The 23,021-nt window shown below is 44.9% G+C and overlaps 1 protein-coding gene across 2 annotated transcripts in view; it reads right to left on the bottom strand.

The window, feature by feature from the left end:
* The window catches only part of SVOPL (SVOP like), a 38,211-nt gene extending 25,255 nt beyond the window's left edge, over positions 1-12,956 (bottom strand). For both annotated transcript variants that reach the window (XM_006264693.3, XM_019489230.2), the window contains exons 1-6: positions 12,643-12,956; positions 7,742-7,873; positions 5,439-5,530; positions 4,252-4,350; positions 2,913-2,984; positions 1,180-1,304 (exon numbers count right to left, since the gene is read on the bottom strand). In XM_006264693.3, coding sequence (XP_006264755.2) covers positions 1,180-1,304; positions 2,913-2,984; positions 4,252-4,350; positions 5,439-5,530; positions 7,742-7,820 — 467 coding nt within the window. In that variant the 5' untranslated portion in view covers positions 7,821-7,873; positions 12,643-12,956. The remainder of the gene's footprint in view (positions 1-1,179; positions 1,305-2,912; positions 2,985-4,251; positions 4,351-5,438; positions 5,531-7,741; positions 7,874-12,642) is intronic.
* Positions 12,957-23,021: the final 10,065 nt, after the last annotated feature.

The following is a 23,021-nucleotide window of genomic DNA, read 5'->3' as shown; positions in this document are numbered from 1 at the left end:
AGAAAGTTCCTGGTGCCAGCTGCTTCATTCAGATTGCCTCTTGGCTTGCCACACTTCCTGGATACTCTATGTTTCTAGTCGGCTTACTCTGTATCACATAAAGTTAGGCCCTAGACACATTCAAGGGCAGTAGCAAAATGTTTAGTTCTATACTATAAGTACTTCTCTATATAAGTTCCTATAAATAAAGTGTTGTTTCCACATCACTAGTCTCATCAAGATACTGTTGCAGCTCACTTGATGCCTCAGTCCAAGCTACGATGCTCAGCCAATAGCTACGGCATGTAGTGTCTCCAGGCAGGCTTCTTTTCCAACCCCACCCCCACCCCTCCCACCCCGAGCTTCCCCGCTTAAGACGTGCACTCTAATGTTGAAGGGCTACTTTGGAGAAAAAGATGTGTGTTATATCTGAGAAAAGATGGTAATCTGGACTTAAGTCTAGAAGAGCTAATGGCTCCTCAGGCCTATGAAATTTTAGCCTGAACCAGTCACAGGCTACCATGGCCTGAACTCTTACCCTATAGAACAGTATACAGGTTTCCCTTGCCAACCACGGTTTTGAGTATCCATGCTTAATACTCTATATGCCATTTTGGCTACCACAGTATACAGTTTTGAGTAACCATGGTTTTCTGTGGTTGCACATCAGCCTGCCACCTGCTGTTTTTCCCATAAGCCTTTTGTCTTGCCAACCATGGTTTTGCCAAACACAGGAACTTTCAGGAACCTAACCCCAGCAGTTGACAAGGGAAACCTGTACTTTAAAAGAGTTACGTTATTTTTAACAGACTAACAAAATCATTTCAAAGTAATTCATAGTCTGGGTACTTTGAGTTAACATCTCTTACAGATTGTTTCTCTTTTGAGTTTCATGATAGTGAAATTAATTTGATTATCAGTCACACCAATTGGAAAATTTCAATGAGATAAGCATTTTGACACCCCAATTTTATTTTTTTTTGCTGTTTTCCTCACCACTTATCCCTTCTCCTACCCTCCCCATCCCTACACATACACACACACAATTTCAAAACAGATTATCTACTTGATAAATGCCACTTAACCAGTCAAGTAGGACATAGGTAGCATTCAGACAACCTTTCCCTCATACCAGATGTTCTGGATTTTTATATACTTATTGCTGCCACGAGTGCCATAATGCTTGAAGTACAACTTTACCCTTGTGCATGGCCGGACACGCCACATCCTACCATGGCTCGGAGGAAAACAAACCAGATGTAGGATGGAGAAAATGATGTCAGCAAGGAGAAATAGGCCCCCCACAGGAAAGAGATCAGCAGAATCTGAAAGGGAGAGGTCAGAATGGAAAAAAAATTAAGCCCCAATCCAGGATATCGTCCTGTTCAAGAGAGCACTTTAAGCAGGTATTTGTTAGTAAAACAGAAATCAGCAGACCCCATTCAAACGTTCCAAGTGCAGGTGTCTGGGAGTCTGCTGAAATGAACAGCGGTGGGCAAACACTTCTGCTTGGTGAGCACCACCTCCAGTTGAGCTGGCACAAAAATTTCCATAATCTCATTCTTCCAAGCTGGCTTCTTAAAGCACCTGATCCAAAGCCAGCTGATGTCTCTACGGGTCTGTCTGCACCAGTTGGGGCCAACCTTTTTTTGGCAGATGTGTCACAAATTACCTGCCCACCCTTCCCAAGTGCCACTCTGATCCCCTTCCCCTGCCCCGTCTGCTGCTCCCCCTTCTGCTCCCAGACCTGTGTTCCCAGCCTAATATTCTCCTCTGCTTTCTGCTTCCTGCTATATCTGCTGCTATGCTGCATGTTCCCTTCCCAGACTGCCACGTACAACTTTTGGCATGTGTCATGGGTTGGCAACCCTGATTTATACCATAGTGCCAGCATGTCTCCTGGCAGAAATGCTTCCAAACAGACCCAACTCAACTCTTCCTGTGTGGACCTGGAAAGGCATCCATCAGAAGTGTCCCCCTAAGGCAGGGACAGGCAATTATTTCGGGTGAAGGACCACTTACTGAGTTTTGGCAAGCCATTGAGGGCTGCATGACAAGGAGCCAAGGGCAGATAAATATTAATTTTCTAAATTTCTTAGGGGCCTCGCAGGCTGACTAGAATGGCCTGGTGGGCCGCATCTGGCCCACGGGCCGCATTTTGCCCACCCCTGCCCTAAAGCTACTCAGAGATCTCGGTCTCTGGAGTACTTGTGAGTGGCCCTTGGGTTAACCTTGGAGTGGCCTTACAACCACATTTCTAGGTTTGGAGCAGGAATGGGTGGGCAGGGCATGCTCAGGAGTGTCTCTGACTGGGCATACAGCTACCACAGTGCAAACTCATGCTACAAGTCTTTTAATGGGCTTTAGAGCAAGCTGAAGGGGAAACAAAAAGAGCCAAAGATCCACAGCTTTGCATCCTGTTGATGTTAATGTTACCTTGTTCATTTTTAAATGCTTCAACCTCCCACTACTCAACTACACTACACAGTCTAGATTCCCTGTCACCAGTGTCTACATTCATAGAGCCTGGTTTCCCATCTTGAAAGGGGCCAGGGACCAGTCTCCTGGAAACACTTCTAATACTGGAAATACATGGGGTACAGAAGTGGGGTAGTAACTTTTTAATAGTTTGCACATCCTGTATTGATGCTCACCATGTTCTATGTTTTTGGAGGCATAACTAGGGGCCCATGTTTGAAAAATCGCCCCAGATTGCATTCCAGTCCTGCCTGTGAGTCACTTTGTGTCCTTGGGTAAGGGTATGCAAAAATAACAACAGGGATGTTGAGAGGATTGTTTGGGTTATGCTTGTAAAGAGTATGGTACATCTCAAGAATCACATAAAAGCCAATCTTATTGTTACAGTTTTCCTGTGAGATTGGCTTGAACACTTAATAGTAAGTAAAATGGAAAGTTTGAGAACACTCACTCACCTTCCAGCGACCGTACCTGTCAGCTAGCAATCCAAGGAGTATACTGAATATCATATAGCCAAAAAACACCATCTGTGAGGCAGCAAAACAACATATAGTTAATTAGCTGGGGGTTCCCACACCTCAAAATTATTTGCTGCACTGCTCTTAAATTTGTGGTTGCTTCTGAAATAGAGGCACTAACAAGAGTGACCTGAGTCAGACACAAAGTCAGCATGCACAGTTTTTATAAGGTGCCTTCATCCAAACTGGCAGCCTCCCTCACTATTTCAGTTCTGATCCTCCTGATGAATGATACCAAGCCTTTGGAAAGAAAATGGCTTAAGATGGAGTAACTGGACTCAGAAGATCTGGCTTCTAACCTTAGCTCTGTCACAAGTTTTCCCTGTGACCCAGGGCAAGTCACTCATTTTTTCTGGTGAGTGACAACAATTCCTTCCCTCAAAGGGCTGCTAGGAGATAGAGAATGCATTTGCACTGTGCAATTCAGTGCTGTGTAGAAATACACAAGCTAACTTGGGTACAGAAGCAACATAACCACACTAGCATGGCACTTTGTCCAGGCTAATATATTCCACTTCTCAGCAGGGCTAGTAAGCCCCTGATGGACCACTACAGGTCACCAGCACTACTTCTGGTACCTGAGCTGGCTCATTTAGAGCTAGGTGTCTCTGCTCAACCCTGCATTGTATTATGAAGACCTGCCATGAATTCATTAATGTCTATGGTATATTCAGACAATGCAAAGATGAGCCTTCAAAGCATCTATAAGTAAATATATAAAAACTGGGTGCTGGTTTTCTATTTAGGTGCTTATATGTAAGGGCCTAACCAACTCAAGGAGGCAGGCGGCCAATTTCATGGGCAGATTGCAGGGCTGACTGCCATTTTTGAGGGCTTATCATATGCCCCCCCCCCCCATGCCTCTGATTGGCCAAGAGGCCCCAGTGGCCCTGCCCGCCTGTGTGCCAGCAGCCGCCCCTCCCTACCCCCTCTTTCCCCTGGTGGGCTGTGTGGCTGGGAGGACTGCTGGCTCCCACTGAGGAGCCAGCATTTTATTTTTAGTAAATTTTTGTGTTTGTTTGGGGTTTTGGGGTTTTTTTGGGTTTTTTTTGGGGGGGGGGGTCCATGGATTTCTCATAGATTGCCCAATTTTGCAATTTCCACAAAATCCATGAAGTTTCACTTTGAGTAGGTCCCTACTTATATGGCCCTCATTACCATTGCAGCTGAGCTGCCTCTGCTCTTGTAAAGTGTGCAATAAAACTAAACCAACAACCACGCCCCAACAATGGTAACAGAGAGGACAGGGTAAAGGGGGATGATGTGAGCCACTCACCGTTGTCACTAAAGCCACCTGCCAGTCTTGAAGCTGCCACTCACAGCGGATGAGTGGAGAAACAACAGCTATTAGCATGATCTCCATGGCTTCAGCCACCTTGAGGAACAAATACACACATTAAGCAAGGGTGAGATCCAACCTCAGCAAAAGAGCAGTGTTTCTTATGTGTTGGGAGAGAAAGTCCAGTCAGGCTAGGGCTGGAACCCAGGTGCTCTGGTATGTCAAGGACATTCATTTGGATAACTGGACAATCTGGATAATCATTCAAGGGGAATGTAAGGAATAGGGGATTGGCATCTCCTCCTTCCTCCCCCAAAACAGAGTATGTCAAAGCCTGTCTGCAGTACGCCTGATCTCCACTGATATAATGACTGGGAGTTCTAGGTCCTCCCTGCAGCATAAATATTGAGAATAAAAATTCTCAATATTATTGCCACTGATGTCCTGAACTCTCACAGGACAGAATCACTTACAAAGCAAGGCCAAGAGGGCAGGACCCAATCTTTATTGTCTTGTCTGAGAATCTCGGAAAAATGTGGCACCACAAGGAAGGCTTCTCACCTAATTTCTCATCTCTGGGTGGAGACTGAAAGACTCCTCCCCTGAAAAAGAGGCTCTGACCAAGTGGATTCAATATGGACAATGACAACCATTCTGTCCTCCAGACACTTTGAAAAGCAGATCACCTTGCTTAGGGCCACTTATGCACTTTGGAGCCTAACCCTATTTACTCATTTTTGAAAGACTAGGCCATCAAGTGCAATAATACTTCACTTTTTTAACATGCACAGTCCTGTCCCCCTCTCATAGCTGGCCTCAGCAGTAGAGACAAGAGTGTGCTATTTACTCATAGCCAGTGAAGCCATTTCTTCAGCTCAAATGATAGCACCTTGTGCTAACAACAGCATTTGGTACTGTCTTGCTCCATATCCCTTGGGTCTAATGCTAGATGATAACAAGGGTATTTGTATGCTTACTTGTACTGTTTGCTAAACAATGAACAACCAGAAAGAGAGTGAAGCAGAATAAATGCTGGCTCCATTTCCCCCCCTTGAGCCCATTAACTCAATGGTGAGTGAGATCTGAATCTACGCCACACAGTCCATGATTTCCGTTTGACAACAGCAGGCAGGATACTGATAAGAGGACGGTTAGGATCAAGTTAGTAGATGGTAAAAACCTACGCCAGTGCTGCCCATAATCAGGAAAAGTGCTATATGAAACCTCCCAAACCCGATGGTTTCCACAGCTTCTTCCACTGTAAATGTTTTCTGCTCTAAACATTGGAGAGAGAAAGAGAAAGAGAGAGAGTTAGCAGTGAGATCAGGCCTCAGTAGGTTTTTGCAGAACAGAGTACCGGCTTGCTCTTGAGGGGCTATGTCATGTCAGGAGAGGGTCAGAAATGCTGCCTACTACAAGCATACTTCATCAAATAAGCAGCACAAGGAATAAACTTAGGGCACAGAGGTCATGGTGACTGGATATTTCATGGATTAGATAAACTGTATAGCTAAGCAGCGAGAACAAAGAATGTACAATGGTCCAGGAAGAGCACACACCAACTGCTGAAGCTTCCTTAGCCTGACAAAGGGTTTTTGAACCCGAAACCTTGCTTAATAACTATTCTCCAACCATTTGAGTTGGTCTAATAAAAGATATCAAATTCACCCAAGGAACCTTGTCTGCCTATGTCCTTAGACCAACACGGCTACAACCCAAACCCCTGCAATGGAAGGAAAAGCACTTTAATGCCCATGGCCTTCATATATTGGATTTAGCTACTGTATGGGTGCATCTGCACCAGATGCTACATTGCCATAGCAATGAGCTAGTGATGTAGCTCATTTCTATGGGGATGTAGCATGAGCAGGCTTGAACCATGACACTGCTGCTACTGCGCAGTAGCAATGAGTAGGGTTGGCGATGACCCATGCAGCACCAGGACTGAGCAGTTCCAGTTGTTACTGTGCCATCATTTAGTACTGGCTTTAGCTAAAGCATGTACTAAATGACTGTGCAGTAACAACTGTGCAGTCAGGCACATGTGTAGACACCCTAGGTATAGCAGCACTTAAAGGAGAATTGCCCAGTGATTAAGACACTAGCTTGGGATACAGACAACCTAGCTACCATTCCAAACTTTCCAACAAACTTCCCGTATGGCCTTGAGGAAAGTCACCTAGGGCCAGATTTGGGGGCCTGAAGTGGGAGTTTAGGCAGATTTCAGGCAATTACATTTGCAATCCTGAAACCCCCTACTCAGCTGTTCTTTGAAGTTGGAGACACCTAAACTCCAGAGACACCTTCCTATTAGACTTTAAAGCTCTCCAGGGACCCAGAGTTGCATCCCTACACACACCCAGAAATTCCCCAGTCTTGACAGGGATGAGCAGCTCAGCACATATCTGGTTGGCCTCCAGAAAGAAAGCATTTCTCCATGTAAAACCTAGAAAGGCTTCATCTGGTATGCATTCCCAGAGCATGCTGAACCCTTGCAGACAGGACTGGGTTCCCCACAAAATGTAATGGCAGACAGCACTGCCTCACAGCTTTCTTTTGAAGTGAGCTGAAGGAGGAAGTGGTGGAGGTGGCCTCTTTCATATGAAATCCTAAAGGTTAGAAGAGCGTAGGTTGTAGCTGTGTTGGTCTAAGGACATAGGCAGACAAGGTTCTTTGGGTGAATCTGATATCTTTTATTAGACCAACTTAAATAGTTGGAAAAAATTTTTAGCAAGCTTTTGGGTTTAAAAACCCTTCATAAGGCTGAGGAAGTCTCTGCAGTTGGTGTGTGCTCTTCCTGGATGGAATTAATACCTATTTAAGTCGGTCTAATAAAAGATATCAGATTCACCCGATTAACCTTGTCTGCCTAGAGGTTAGAAAAGCATCTGCTTAGAAGTAGGAGGCCTGGGTTTAACTCCTTCCTGTCCTGGGAGGGGTCATCCCAGGTTGCTGACGTCCAATAAGAGTGCCTCTGGTTGCCAAGCTAGAAGTTATTCTGGGTTGAGTCAGTCCTATAGATGGGATAAATGAATTTAAAATTCACTGGACTGACAGAGAGGGAGACAGGGAGTGCAAAAGGTAACATATGACCCTATAGCCTAGCTGTCATAGCACTCACCCAAGAGCGAGAAGATCTGGATTCCTAAGGGCCTTAATGCTAACTTTGCTTCCTCATCTTCAGCATGAACATAGCACAGCTCAACAGTGGGCCCTAACTCTGCTTGGAGGAATTGCTTTAAACACAAAGCCTGTAAGAAAGGACTAATACTTGCCTGAAAGCTCTATTAGGGTAAAAAATCGTTTGTTTAGTAGCTGTAACTGATTAGCCTCCCACATGAGGCAACTAGAGGGCTGGGTAATTCTTGCTCACCAAGTATACAGGGTCCGTAAGGGTAGACTGCAGGAAGCCAGCCTGACTCTCAATGTAACCCTCCCTCCCAAGATGTGAAGACGTCTATCCATAGGCCAGCTCACATGAACCAACCTTTTTTGGGTTCTTGCCTCTCTGTGCCCATTTCCTCCAGTCCAATGTTACTTGTTGATTCTTTTGGTGTTTCGGCCATCTTCAAACCTCGGTGGTTTCCAGGATGTGATGAGAGGAAAGGCTCTGATTACACTGCAAAGAAATCACAAAACTGTGTTAATAACAGGCCACAAAACTGTTTCCAGTGTAAGGCTGGTGTTACTGAGGGCAGGCTCACCATGTTAGTTTTGGACAGCACTTACAGGAAGTGTCAAGGGTTTGGGGTTTCTTTTAATGCCACTTGCTATGTGACTAAACAGTTTAGGGGTGATGTCACAGGACACTTAATAAAGCTGCTAGAGGCCGGTAATCTACTCATATACCTCATTGTTTTATTAAGGGAAATCCAATGAATACCTTCAAGCATCAGGATATAGCAGAGGACCTATGATCAGGACTCCTACAGTCTTTTCCTGGATTGGTCACTAACTCTATTTGACCGTAACTATTCTGGGTCCAGTTTAGCTCACTTGTAAAATGGGTAGCCTAATGCTCACCTCAGGTTAATCGGCAAAGAGCTTTGAGATTCTCTAATGCAGGGACACTCTGACCACAATAAGCAGTTAATCTTGTCAATGTCTTTTTTCTTTTTTATTTGACTGTCTGCCTTGGGGCCGTCTTTCTTGCCATCACAAACAGTGCAACATCATGTGTTCTGTGCTTTCTGTCTCTATCAACGTTAACTAACGTACCACAGTTTTCTCTCTTTTGAACTGGAATGTGTTTTGTCACAGTTCACCTAGGAACACATGTATTGTTTCAGTTCTTGGTTAACACTGGGCTGCTCATGGTCTCTGGTCTAATTACACTCCTATTTGATGTTAAGTCTCTGCCTTTTGGGCTGCATATTCAGGTTCCTTCAAGGAAAGGAGCAATGAGGTAAGGAGGTGGTTGAGTACATGAGTGCTGATGTTCTTCTTTCTTATGGTTGCACTAGGCTCCTCTGCAGCTGCTGTGAAGTGGAGTGCTGGTGGCCCTGTTCACAATGCATTAGCTAAGAGTGATCATAGTCTTTTGTATTCCCAAGATGATGACTTGTTTATCCTGCAGGCCACCCTAGGTGATGACTCTGCAAATGAGGTTACTAGACATGGACAGGCAGAGAGAGAATGAAAATAAAAATTCTCAATATTATTGCACATACTACTGATGCACCTCTGTCTCACATGATTTCGTATTTCCAGATATTAAATCCCAATCCTAGCAAGGGCCAGTTTCTCAATGCTGAGAGCTTGCATTCAGGATGCAGGGAAGAGAATGATGCTGGTCTTGTGGTAGATGCCTTTGAGATGAAATTCCCTTCTGCTTTTCTTGTGTCCTCGGAGACCCAAATTATGTTTCATTTTAGAAGCTAGCAGCATTGGTGCAACAGGCCAAGTTGATAACGAGGCTCTTGCTATCCTCCCTTCATCTATACAAAGGAGGGTCAATGGCCATCCTAATATTGCCCCCTGCAGTGACCAGCACCTTCAGCATGATATGGAAGGACAGCCTCTCAGGGTGAAGAGAGCTACTCAGGTTGGGATTTTCAAAGTAGCCTAAGGGCATTAGACTTTCAAAACATCCTTGTATCTGTAAAAATGGCACTGTACTTACACTGCAGGACTGCTGTAAGGCTTACTTACCATTTGTTAAGCTATTTGAGGAGGTAAAGAGCTCTATAATTGCTAATTATTATTCTAACGTGCATTGAAATTAAGCCCAGCAGGTAGGAACATCCTGCCTGCGTATCAAAAGAGATTGCCCAGCTGTGTTCTTAAGCAGACTTTCTAAGCCCTTGGCGAACAACACAGCCAGTGTACTCTCTATGCAACCTAACCCCTCATTATGAAAGCAGCAAAACACAGTGTTATTGGTGTCACTCCTCAATGAAAATAAGATCAGAAGGTTCCTTTACAAAGATCCCCCAAAGCCAGATTTATCCTTCATCTCACATTCAACTGTCAGGGGCAGGATAGACACAGGCTGTGCAGCCGTTAGCGCTGACAGAGCAATTGCTTTTTACCCCAAACACCGCAACCCTTTTTTCCCCCTCACCTGGACACTCCAAGACCAGCCACAGCCTGTTCTTCTAGTCAGGGAGATGAACTTAAAGGTTGTCATTAACACTGCAAGGCTATAACTTCACCTACATTTGCAACTTGGTCCAACTTTCATTGACTTCACTGGAAGTCTCCACTTCTGCTTCATTGGGAGTTGAGCCTCAGAGGGCAATACTAGGGAAGTCAATCAGTTGCCCATTCACCCTCTCACACACAGAAGCAACCTACTCTTCCCACCCCAAGAAGACTATGGCAGAGAAGACACAACAGAGGAGAGAAATGTTAGCAGTGAGCTGAACGCTGCAAAGGAAAATGCAGGGAGGCAGATAAGGCAAATCAGAAAAGAAAATGGTCTGAAGGGTGATATCATCACCACGATGGTCCAGGAATTTTGTGAGAAGCAAGGGGTTTTTTTTGGCCAATAGCTTTAATTATTTCATTTTATAGTTGAGAGACATGTTAGCACTAATATCTGTCCTAACTACAGGGTAACCCAATAAGTGATAGCACTGAAAATACCTTTCTTTCTGAAAAGAGTGAGACAGAGTTTGGACAGAAAAAACAAATGACAACATTTTCTGGAGATGCAAAATTTCAGATCAGTTAGGTAAAAGGAACTGCAAACACTGAAAGAAACCAGACTTACAGTATTCATCCTGGATACATTCAAAATTAGGTCAACCCTGAATATTAAGGTAAGTGGATACTTAGTTTTAAGAAATGATAACTGGTTAATAGATGCCTTAATAAATAGCTAATCTGTTGTTCTAGATTAGGGGTCAGCTGCTATTTAGAGCAATGGTGCTTGCAACCCAACTGCCACCACCTGCTGCCAATCCCCCGCCACGCTGCTCTGATCCTCTCCCTGCTCTGTGTGCCCCTCTGCTTGCCAGGTACCACCAGAAACCATGGCAAACATCAGCAGGGACTGGTGGCACGGGCACAGAGGAAGAGGTTTTAAGTGGCTGCTATAACATGTCCCCTTTAAATCACTGCATTAACATGGCCCATTAAATCACTGCTTTGAATCACATGGCTCTTTCAACTCAGCACCTCCTCACACCAAGCCAGACCTTCACAGGCTAGATCTGGCCTACAGGCCACAGGCTGCTGGCCCCTGTTTTGAATCCAACAGATCAATGGGATGCTTATTCTTACACAGCTTATAACCATCTATAAACAACTTCCTCTGAGATACTTCCAACCGTCCATAGCATATACTGCTCCTGCTTGTAACACCTATTCATCATTGTAAACCATATATAAAAGAAAACAATGTGATGCATGACGAAAAATAACTATCCAGAAGACCCATGGGAAGAACACAGTGCCTCGCAACATGCCTGAAATATCTTGTTTGCAACAATAAAGAGTAGATATGTGTCTTGTTCAGTTCCTAAGTCACTCTGTATAGACATTCTGCCCAAAGTGCCACATAGCTGTTGCGCACCATTAAACAGCCCCTGCATCCCATAAAAAGAAGGTGGCTTTGCAGATATGAATGAAGCCATTCTGCTCTGTGTTTGGGGTGGCAGCTAAGCAACAGAAAATAATAAGCTAGGGAAGAGGAAAAAATAAATGGAAGGTATTATGGAATATTTAGCTTGTGAGATAATAAGGGTCTGAAACAAACCTTGTGGAAGGAAAATCTCTTCCTGACTTCCACAAAGATAGGACTGAGTCTGAGGCAGTATTTTAGTATACTGTTTCCAACAGGAAGGTATCATGGCATGACAGTTGGGCAAATCAGTGTATTTGAGGCTATGCTTACACTTCAGATTGAAGCTATGCCCGCAGCTTGCATAGAGATACTTGAGCTCACTGGTTAGTGGTATAGCTATAGTGGCATGGTCTCTAGCTGCCAAACACCCAATCTCCCAGATTTAAGGCTAAGATGGGTAGGAAAACACAAGATGTAATCACATTTCTGGATTGCACACTAGACAGTCAGTCTCCACTTCTCCCACACTGACTGAATGCTTACCAGTCAACACCCTGATAGATCTTTCTCACTGCTGTGTTGATGGTATGACAACACAGTGATCCACCTCACAGCTACAGAGGGGCATGCCAGAAGAAGGAAAGTGCAGATGATGAGCGATGAGAGTACCACTCTCTGTTCCACATACACCCCCTTTCCAACTTCTTTCCAAGAGGGATCTTGGGCTGCACATTTTATGATAGACATTACCTACCAGAAACACTTATGGTATTATATGCCCTACAATAGTGGCTGTATCTAAATACAAAAAGTAAAACCAGGGGAAATTTTCACCTATAGGTGGAAACTTCTAACAAGCCTTCTATTGGGTACTGCTAAAAGTGCAGCTGGCATGCCACAAATAGCAGCAAACTTGTCACCCTGGTACAGCTGCTGTACTTTGTTGGGATGTTGCATCCCACTGTACTTTGTTGGGATGTTGCAAAAAACAGCTGTTTAATGTTCCTAGGTCATTTTGAAAATATTAGGTGCTGCATAAGTGAAACATTAACTAGCAGCAACAACAACAATAATAATGATGGTATGCTTTATCTGAAGGGACCAGCCTGAGGGATCAATTTAGTGGGACTGGTACAGAAATAAGAAAGAAAGGTTAAATGACTCACAATGGGATTAGTGGACAGATTCCTAAGCAGACAGCAATGGAGATCAAGTAGAAGGAATAGGAAATGGAGCAGTATTCATCAAACCTATTGCCAACATAGGCTCTTACAGCAAAATAACACAACCCTCTGTTTGTCATGTTCACACATTCAAAGCCACGCCATCCCTAAAACAAGTCTCATTTTCAGGGTTTTCTTTGAGTGAAACTTTCTTACCTTAGTAAGAATAGTGCAAATCTGGGAAATTGTTGCTTTCCCTCTTTTGGATATTTTAAAAATTCTGCTATTTTCCTCTTATTGCAGTCACTGCATTGCTGCTTTTGGGTCCAGCTTCTATAAATCAGCTTTCTTCATAGGCAGAAGGACATGCACCTCTCTTTCAACCTTTCAAGTCCAGCTTGTTTGAATATTAAACAAAGGTTTTTCAAGGTGTTTCCTCCGCCTTCTGAGATGGATGACTGTGCTCTCTGTATCTTAAAAGGTCAATTTCCCTTTAACCCTCTGCCTACAGGATATATATTTTAAAGGAGGATTTTCCACTGAAATATGCAGGTTACTAACCCTGAGTTTCACCTCCTCTACAACAAAACCTCACCTGTCTCCTCTTAAAAGGGCAACACCACTTCAAACTCTTGACAGAATGACAAGCTTTGTAAAAGGAGCCAGGCCTTAACATAATGATAGTGTGTGCGTGATTTCAGCCAGCTCACCAGAGTGTGTAAGACCCATTCATGTATACTTCCAGTTTAATAGAAGCACTGTGCCCTTCAATCTGAAGTTATAACTCAACAGGTAGGGGAGGGCTATTACTTGGTGTTATGCCATTGCCTGACTGTCTCTAACAAGAGCAATTAAGGAAGGAACAAAGGAAAGAACCCGTCACACAATATGTTTAAGATTAGGATGGGGGTGAGTTCCAAATTACAGTCAATATTTGACTGAGATGAGTTTCTCACTGCAGTAGAGCAGTGCCAGTTCTTGAAGTACTTAGAAAAAAATCAATGAAATTCATAGATGTCGGGGGCTGGAAGGGACCTTACAAGATCATCAGGTCCAGGCCCCCTGCACTTGGGCAGGAAAGACAAGATAGGCCAAGGTCTGTTACAGAGACACATGGTAGAGTTGTCCAAGGTCACATAAGAAGTCACTGGCAGAGCCTGTGAACTCTGCTCTTATGTCCTGAGTCCTTGCATAGGACCCTTATCTGCAACATAGGCTAGGAGAAAATTACCCAAATAAGGAACAAGAAAAATCAGTGAGGTTAGGCAAAAGGAGAACCTATTTTGTAGGCAAGCTGTAAATCATATCTGCTCCTTAGAGACATATCATTGCATTTTTACAACTACAAAAAGTCAGTAGATAACAGGTCACCAGGCCTACTGAGTCTTCCCAATCTAGTGTCAGTGTCAACCTGGAAAGATGTGTGCAGTGGAGCCCCTCAGGGCTCAGTTCTGGGGCCGATGCTGTTCAACATCTTCATCAGTGATCTGGATGAGGGGGTGGGAAGCACCCTGTCCAAATTCATGGATGACACAAAAATACAGGGTGAAGCTAACACCCTGGAGAGGAGGAACCAGATCCAGGCTGACCTAGACAGGCTGGGGAAGTAGGCAGAGAGCAACAGGATGCAATTCAATAAGGACAAATGCAAGGTTCTGCACCTAGGGAGAAAGAACTGCCATCATACCTATAGGCTGGGGGGCGACCTTCTCAGCACCACTGAGGCAGAAAGAGATTTTGGAGTCACTGTTGCCTCCAGGATGAACCTGAGTCGTCAATGTGATGAAGCAGTCAGCAGAGCCAATTGCACCTTGTCTTGCACCTGTAGGTGCTTCAAAAATAGGTCCAGGGAGGTGATTCTCCCTCTCTATGCAGCACTGGTCAGGCCACAGATGGAGTATGTGTCCAGTAATGGATGCTGCAATGCAAGCAGGATGCAGACAACCTGGAGAGGGTCCAAAGAAGAGCCATTCATCTGATTAGAGACCTGCAGGGAAGGCCCTACAAGGAAAGGCTAAGGGACCTTAACCTCTTCAGCCTCTCCAAGAGAAGGCTCTCCCCATAAGGGGAGAGCAACATGAAGTAGGAGACTATCTGTTTACCAGGGCACCCCCTGGAACAACAAAGAACAATGACCATAGGGTATTGGAGAGTAGGTTTAGACAGGACATTAGAAAAAAGTTCTTCTGCCAGGATCTGGAATGGGCTTCCAAGGGAGGTGGTGCTCGCCCCATCTTTGGGGGTCTTCAAAAGGAGACTGGACAGGCACCTGGCTGGGCTCACATGACCCCAGGTTTGGTGACCCTTTTTCTTGCCTGCCACGGGCAAGGAGTACGACTAGATGGCCCACTGAGGTCCCTTTCGACCCTAGAACCTATGAATCTAGATGAAGCCACTTTATCAGGTCTATGTAATGGACAATGAGGATAGGGCACTGAATCAACAAGACGGAGAAGAAAATGTGGAAAGAACATGTTGTTCTGAATGGGGCAAAGGGGAAATTATAACAATAACATTGCATATATTAAAATAGTAAATTCATAGTAAATAAGTCATCTCTGGGCTTTGCCTCACCAGTGTCTATATGCGAAAGAAGAAAGTAGGCAACCAGCTGACAGTGAAGTGACAGAAGGAGAGAGAAACGGTGCTTGAACAATCTCAGCAGCATTTCCATGGTGCTGCTGAGATTGTTGCTAAGAAGCAGCACATCCCGACTACCTGCCTTTGCTCTGCACACACCACACCCAGAAAGGAGGGGGTGAGGCTGCCCTTGAGATGCCCGCACTGCGTTCTGGATTGCTGCCTCCAGTATTCTTGATGACAGCAGCAGCTGCAGTAGCAGAGGGCATCCCACCACAGCTTCCCCTGCTCAAACCTTTGGGTTTGGTATGTGGGAAGTGGGAGCAGGTGGGCGGGGTGGAAATTCAGGTCTGGTGTTGTCAGACTGCCTCTAAAAGAACATAGCGCTAGGCTAATAGATCCTTAGAAGTTAAGCCTGGATGTCTCAACAACTCTCCTGTGTAACACAGGAGCCACGTGTTTCCTGCCGCATCCAGCCCACCAGCTTGCAGCTGAATTAGAGGATCTCTTTTAGAAATATATTGCCATTTGACTGAGCAACTCGAGGGGTGTATTTAGATGACCCAAGGCAGTCCTGTGCATACAGAGACACCCAAGCTAAGGTTTGCACATGGTAGAAGTAGTGTAGCTGCATGAGTATGGAGCTGGGTCTGAACTAGTGAGCTCTATTGAGCAGAATGGCATATTAGTCCATGTGCCGCACTGAGCCAATGTGGCTATGCCACTGCCAGCTCTAGAGCCCACTGACGCAGAGCTAGCTGGGGTGTCTCTACATGGTGCTGCCTTGCACCAAATACACTCCAGTAGGAAAGCCAGAGCTTTCATAACCAACCCAAGATACCTCAACACAGCTGTGAAGAGACAGTCCAAGTAAATCCCGGAGGACTGGAAAAGGGCCAACGTGGTCCCCATTTTCAAAAAGGGGAGGAAGGAGGACCCGGGCAACTATAGGCCAGTCAGTCTCACCTCCATCCCTGGCAAAGTCTTTGAAAAAATTATCAAGGCTCACATTTGTGAGAGCCCGGCAGGACAAATTATGCTGAGGGGAAACCAGCACGGGTTCATGGCAGGCAGATCATGCCTGACCAATCTAGTCTCTTTTTATGACCAGGTTACGAAACGCCTGGACACAGGAGGAGGGGTGGATGTCATATGCTTAGACTTCAAGAAGGCCTTCAATATGGTATCCCACCCCATACTGGTGAACAAGTTAAGAGGCTGTGACTTGGATGACTACACAGTCCGGTGGGTGGTGAATTGTCTGGAGGGTCGCACCCAGAGAGTCGTGGTAGATGGGTCGGTTTCGACCTGGAAGGGTGTGGGCAGTGGGGTCCCGCAGGGCTCGGTCCTTGGACCGATACTCTTTAATGTCTTCATCAGTGACTTGGACGAGGGAGTGAAATGTACTCTGTCCAAGTTTGCAGATGACACAAAGCTATGGGGAGATGTGGACACGTCGGAGGGCAGGGAACAGCTGCAGGCAGACCTGGATAGGTTGGACAAGTGGGCAGAAAACAACAGGATGCAGTTCAACAAGGAGAAATGCAAAGTGCTGCACCTAGGGAGGAAAAATGTCCAGCACACCTACAGCCTAGGGAATGACCTGCTGGGTGGTACGGAAGTGGAAAGGGATCTTGGAGTCCTAGTGGACTCCAAGATGAACATGAGTCGGCAGTGTGACGAAGCCATCAAAAAAGCCAATGGCACTTTATCGTGCATCAGCAGATGCATGACGAATAGGTCCAAGGAGGTGATACTTCCCCTCTATCGGGTGCTGGTCAGACCGCAGTTGGAGTACTGTGTGCAATTCTGGGCGCCACACTTCAAGAAGGATGCGGATAACCTGGAGAGGGTCCAGAGAAGGGCAACTCGTATGGTCAAGGGCCTGCAGACCAAGCCCTACGAGGAGAGACTAGAGAAACTGGACCTTTTCAGCCTCCACAAGAGAAGGTTGAGAGGCGACCTTGTGGCTGCCTATAAGTTCATCACGGGGGCACAGAAGGGAATTGGTGAGTATTTATTCACCAAGGCGCCCCCGGGGGTTACAAGAAACAATGGCCACAAGCTAGCAGAGAGCAGATTTAGATTGGACATTAGGAAGAACTTCTTCACAGTTCGAGTGGCCAAGGTCTGGAATGGGCTCCCGAGGGAGGTGGTGCTCTCCCCTACCCTGGGGGTCTTCAAGAGGAGGTTAGATGAGTATCTAGCTGGGGTCATCTAGACCCAGCACTCTTTCCTGCTTAAGCAGGGGGTCGGACTCGATGATCTATTGAGGTCCCTTCCGACCCTAACATCTATGAATCTATGAATGAAGAAGCCACCACTATCCCGTAGGCAGCTGTTTGGAAGAGTAATCCTAATTCTGACAAACATGCACCTTTGTTCCAGGCTGAATTCCTCTGGCTGTTTCTAGCTGTTCCACATCTTTTTAGGACCTTGCTGACTAATCAGTACCTTTTCCCATTTTAACTACTTAACAATTGTCATTGAGTCTTCTCTTCCCTATTACATAAAGGAGCTAAATCCTGGCTGTCCATATTCCGAGGGGCCAGAGGCCACCAGCGCCCTGGCCACACACTGTAGGGACCGCAGCCTCCCAGCAACATGCTGTATGCACCATACACCATGCTATGTGCCCCTTCTTCCCACCATGGGTGCATCCCTGCTGCACCATGCTGGTGCCTCCAAGCCACACTGTGTCATGTGGGGCCCCCACCATGCCATCTAGCAGGCAACCCCCACTGAGCCATACCTGGACCCCCCCCCCCATGCTATATGGGGTTCTTTGAGTCTCCCATTGCCCTAACCACAGGGTGGTCCCTCAGTCCTGCAGGACACACTGCCCCACCCCACGCCCAGGGCTGGGGCTGGCAGTGGAAGCTGGAGAAAAGAAGGGGTAGACCACAATCTGGCAGCAGGATTGCAATGGGTGGGAGCAATGCCTGGACTGAGAACCCAAGAGTGGCAGGTTAACTCTTTGGGGGCTGTATGTATCCCATGGGCTGCCAGTTGAACAGCCCTAAGCTAATTAACTGAACTTAAGCCTCTTACTATAGAGGCCTTTTTTCAGGACACTGAATTATTCTTTTGCTTCTTTTCCCAACCTTCCCTAAGTTTTCAACCTGTTTTTTGAAATGTCACTGCCAGATCCACACAAGTGTTGCAGCAGCGGCCTTGTCAAAACATTTAAATCCCAAGCTTCTCAAAGGGTGAGGAAAGCATTTGCTTTAATCAAACATACAGCATCACATGGTATTATATTCTTCTTTTCACTTTCCAGTATCAGCTGCTGCTTGGTATTGGATTGGTATAATCCAATCTTTGCAAAACAGTTATAGCACAACTGAGACCTTTTACATTAAGATCACAGAATGATGTGGAAGTTTCATGTACAAAAACAATGAAACCTGGCCATAATTCTATGAAACTCGCAACCAGAACAGGTCCCTGAATAATTTCAATGGAGTATTATTACAGATTTTATCCTATCATGGCTCTCCAATTCTTAGGATGATCTTCTGGGTTAGTAGGCAAGTTAGTCAAATTAACATGGTGGTATGCTGTTTCACATCCAGTGGCTAAGCCATATACAGAGATTTGGGGGGGGGGGCTGCTATTGCAGCCAAATTAACATGACTAAACTAGTTTTTTAGCTCAAGTAGTACAGGGTTGCCCTTTTCGATCCAGAGCTTTTGGATTCATTCCCCACAAATCAACCATCTGAGGATGATCCTATTATCATATATAAAGGCATTTAGAGAGAACATGAATTATTATTATCCTGATACCCGGAAAAATTGAGAGGAGACTCGCTACAGGAACAGCAGATGAAACAGCTGAATCACTATGAGCCATTAGTTTTTAGATTAAGGTGGGAACAAGCCATGTAGGTACTTCATCCACCAAGGAAATAGAGGCATAACTGTCTGAAGAAAAACTAGAAAACTAGAGAAGGAAAAAAATTATGACGCTTGTAACTGTATTGAGCTGGTGTTGGATAACAAGTGATTAAGGGTCACATGAACTAAAACATGTGGCACGACTGCATATTAGTTCTGCTCATGTAGACAAAATACCTGATGCTGATAGTTATTTTAAAAAGGTAATGATGCTAAATAAGACTCCTATAATGCCTAGGGGATTCATAGTAAGAGATGTTTCATAATTTTAAGCAACTGTAATGTAGCAGTTACAAACATTTCAAGAGGCCCTTTTAGCCCTTTGAGGTAGGGTATTATCCTGCAAAACAGATGAGCAGAAGAATGTTACTTGATCAGATAGTTCCTAGAATATGGGCCTACCAAATTATTTCAAGGAAGTATGGGAGAAATTAATTCAGTCAGAAAATGACTGGATAGTTTGTATAATGCCTTGAGTCCTGGCTGGATCAAAAAGTTACATAGTGGGCAAATCTACACATTAAATCAATTAGATGCAATAAACTCTGGCACAATCTGCACTGGAGTTTATTGCTCCTGAGTACAGTGTTTACACATGCACCTGGGATCATAGCACATTGAGCCAGGGCAGGGGGTCCAAAGAGTTTGCCTGCCAGCCTGGGGCTGCTCCTACCTGGCTCAACTTGCTGCAGCAGCGCTGACTGGTGTATAAGGGTGCTATAGTGTGGGGCTAGCCAGCAGGCAGCCCTACATAGTGCCCTCATCCCCTGCCTGCTCTAGTCACTGTCTACACGTGCTGTGGCAGAATAAATAACTCTGCCGTAGACTAGTACTCGCATTGGGCAATACAGTCCGAGAGTACAGTTAATTAGCTTACTCTGGCCGAATAGCACCACTCGTGTAAACAGTGGTGCTTTACTGCAGAGTTAATTAGGCAACTTGGCTAGAAGCATCTCATGTAGATGCATCCAGTATATATCCATAGAGCACCAATGATAGATGCAGTGCAAGTTGAGATGAAGGCTAGAGGGAAATAATTGGAACAACCCAGCCCCCCCCAAGCATGACTGAGAACTGATGATGTACAAAACAACCCAGCTGCGCTCCAGGTTTGGGCAACTGATGGTTTCTTGGTTCTTTTCTGCCTGCTGACTTATAATTCTGTAAGCAAAAGTGATGAAGTATTAGCCTAAGGTTTTCTTAAGTAAGTTTGTAAGCTGAGCACACACTGTGTCCATCACTTAACAAAGGTGATGACCAGAAGACACTACAGAAGACATTTGGATACTACGGTGTTGGGAATCAATAAAATTGGAAAGGGTGAAATAGGCCTTTTTATTATAATCTAATGAGGGACATGTTCTTTTGCTCCTTCGTTCCATGCCTACAGCAAGCAGAAGGAAGGATACAGCTGGTTTGGCAACCACAGGCAAGCAGGAAAGGAAACATAACACTGAGACTATTCTGGATAAACAGACAAAACAGAATTGAAGGAACTGGGCAATTGCCTTAAAGACAACAAACTCAAACCAGCGATGCACACAGTAACATTAGCCACAAAGGAACAAGTGTTTGGATCATGGTGATCTGAATGGACTCTGCCATTACTATAATCCACGCTTCAGTACTGGCAACTAGTATGGAAAAACATGGGAACAAAGCTTCAGGGGTGCCACCGTGTCAGTGTGTGTAGGGGGACAGGAGGTCTCTGCGTCATGCTAAGGCAGCCTGAGTTTGCCTTGAAAGCAGAAAGCAAAGTCAGCTAGGATGACTGATCCATGAGGTTTTCTTTGGCAGTGAGCCCTAAGGGGCCAAGTGAGGCTGGAAGGCTGCAGTTGCCAGAAGTCTGTGCTGTTTGGTTTGAAGCAAATTTGGCCCTTACGGAAATGCACCATACTACCAGTGACGGAAACTTGCTTCTCTACAAGCTGGACAGACTATGGTCAGCAATATATCCAGATTCGCTGACAGGCCATAACTTTGTACTGGAAGGATCACTTTTGGGATAATAGTAGTTTACCTGCCTAAGCATTAGACTGCTAGGCTAAACCAGACTGCATGATGCTTGATATTTGCTCAGCACCCCATGACAACACAGAACTCAAATCATCCCACTATCCCATTACCATGATCCAAGGTAATGGGTGGACAGGGTATAACCCTGGGCATGAAGGCAATCATTTCTTGTGAAGGTCTGATGGTTCAGAGCTGCACAGTTTTGCTAAGTGAAGGTTGCTTTGCAGGCTGCTAGACCTGGGGGAAGGCAGTAGTAATGATCATAATGAGTGAGCAAAGAATCAGCAAGGATTTCAGAATTTGGGGTTAAAGATTACTATTCAATAATTATCAGCTTCCCCAGGTCCATCCAGGTCAGGTGGCCACCTACATCCCACTAGAGAAACCAAAGTGGTTTAGAAATGTCTCTCATGTAAAGCCCATGATCAATCCTCAGGGACCAGTCATTACTTTAAAAGACTCTTCTCACAAAAACTCCAGTTGTGCATGGTGGTCTACCTCCACCTAGAGATGCATTTTTATGGTCTTCATCAATTGTGTACTACTATTGGACCCCCCACCCTGACACACTGAAGATATGGTGTAGACATGCCCTTAGGGATAAAGCCTATTTAGTGACTCACCCAAGGTCACACAAAAGCCTGTAGCAGAGCCCAGACCTGACATTGGATCCCTTGAGTTGAAATATAGTACCCAGGTCACTAAGCAGTCCTCCCTGCTTTAACTTACCCAAATCTTGTTTGCTTTCCCCATTTAAGATAAAAATTCAAAGCAAAAAGACAAGGAAGCTGTGTGGGAAAAAAAAAGATATTCCATTTCAGATAATCTTCTTCGCAGTTACATCTGACTGCCTGGAGAGGAGCCATGAAGATAAAATAGATGTTTGTGCAGATAAATTCACCTGCCTGTTTTCTCATAAAGTAAATTGTTTTCTCTGTTTGCCGACACACCTAATCAGATCCTTGCCTTGCTTTCAAAGGGCTATTTCCCCCCCCTGCACTTCTGCCAATAAACAAAACTTGAATAAAAAACCAAGTATTATTATGAATGTTGATAATCCATAGACAATGTCACAACTTACTGTGTGTATGTATGCACATGAGTGTACATTTGCAAGGCAGATGGATTTAGTCAACCATAAAACATGTAACTCTCAAGTAGGCAGGAGAAGCAGGTTCTCCTTGCCCTGTTCAAGCCTAGAAAATGTTGCATCCTGGCTCCTGTGTTTGAAGGGCCAGACACAATTCCAGCCCACCGTGTCTCTAGGCTCCATCAGCTTCTGCAGAATTGAAATTCCAATTTAAACAAAATCTCCAACTCCTCTGGTACCAAGGAAACATTCCAGAAATGACCTGATGCTGTGTTGTCTTCCTGAGACTGCAACACAGGAAGTCAAATATAGCAACTGTGACTGAGGCGGTGATTTCCCCTGTTTCTCTTGACAGGATGTTTATTCTCAAGCCTGATTATAGCAATTTACATGTCTGCATTGTTAGCTATTTCACTGAGTATTTTTCTAGCAACTTTCAGTATTTGCATATCTTCTGTGTACTCGAATATCAAGAAAGTAAAATATGGATGAGGTCTATTTGCTCACCAACCATTGCAAGATTTTCCTTCACAACTTCATCAGAATCTCTTGATAGAAAAATACAACAGCATCCTTGACAGTACACCCACATTTATAGAAGAAAAATCTTCATGATTAATATGATTCCATTTAATGCTAATGAGGTTAGCAATAAACTAAGATTTGGTGAAAGGAGGACATATCAAATACACTGAGGCCCCTGACACGCATTACACTTAAGGTGTAACTCGTTAAATCTGTCTTAAGTAGTGACCAGGCCAACAATTTGTTTAATTAATGGTGTAATAAAAATCAAGATTAAGCAGCGAAGCGATTACATAAAATATGACCAGTAACTTTGTCACTCCTTGCTATCAAACTTTTAATTGAATGTATGGCCAGTGCTCCCAGCACTCCTGTTTGCTCTGGAGGCTGGGAGCAGGTCAGCTGATTGGGGGTCCTAGTTGGGGAAGCTCACTGTGCTCATCCCCTGAACCTCAATCAGTTGATGGAGCTCCCAGCCATGGGTG

The sequence above is a fragment of the Alligator mississippiensis genome, chromosome 4, assembly GCF_030867095.1.
Source record: "Alligator mississippiensis isolate rAllMis1 chromosome 4, rAllMis1, whole genome shotgun sequence".
Lineage (NCBI taxonomy): Eukaryota > Metazoa > Chordata > Crocodylia > Alligatoridae > Alligator > Alligator mississippiensis.
Note: the sequence above shows the minus strand (reverse complement) of the source record. Positions and strands in the feature narration are given on the sequence as shown.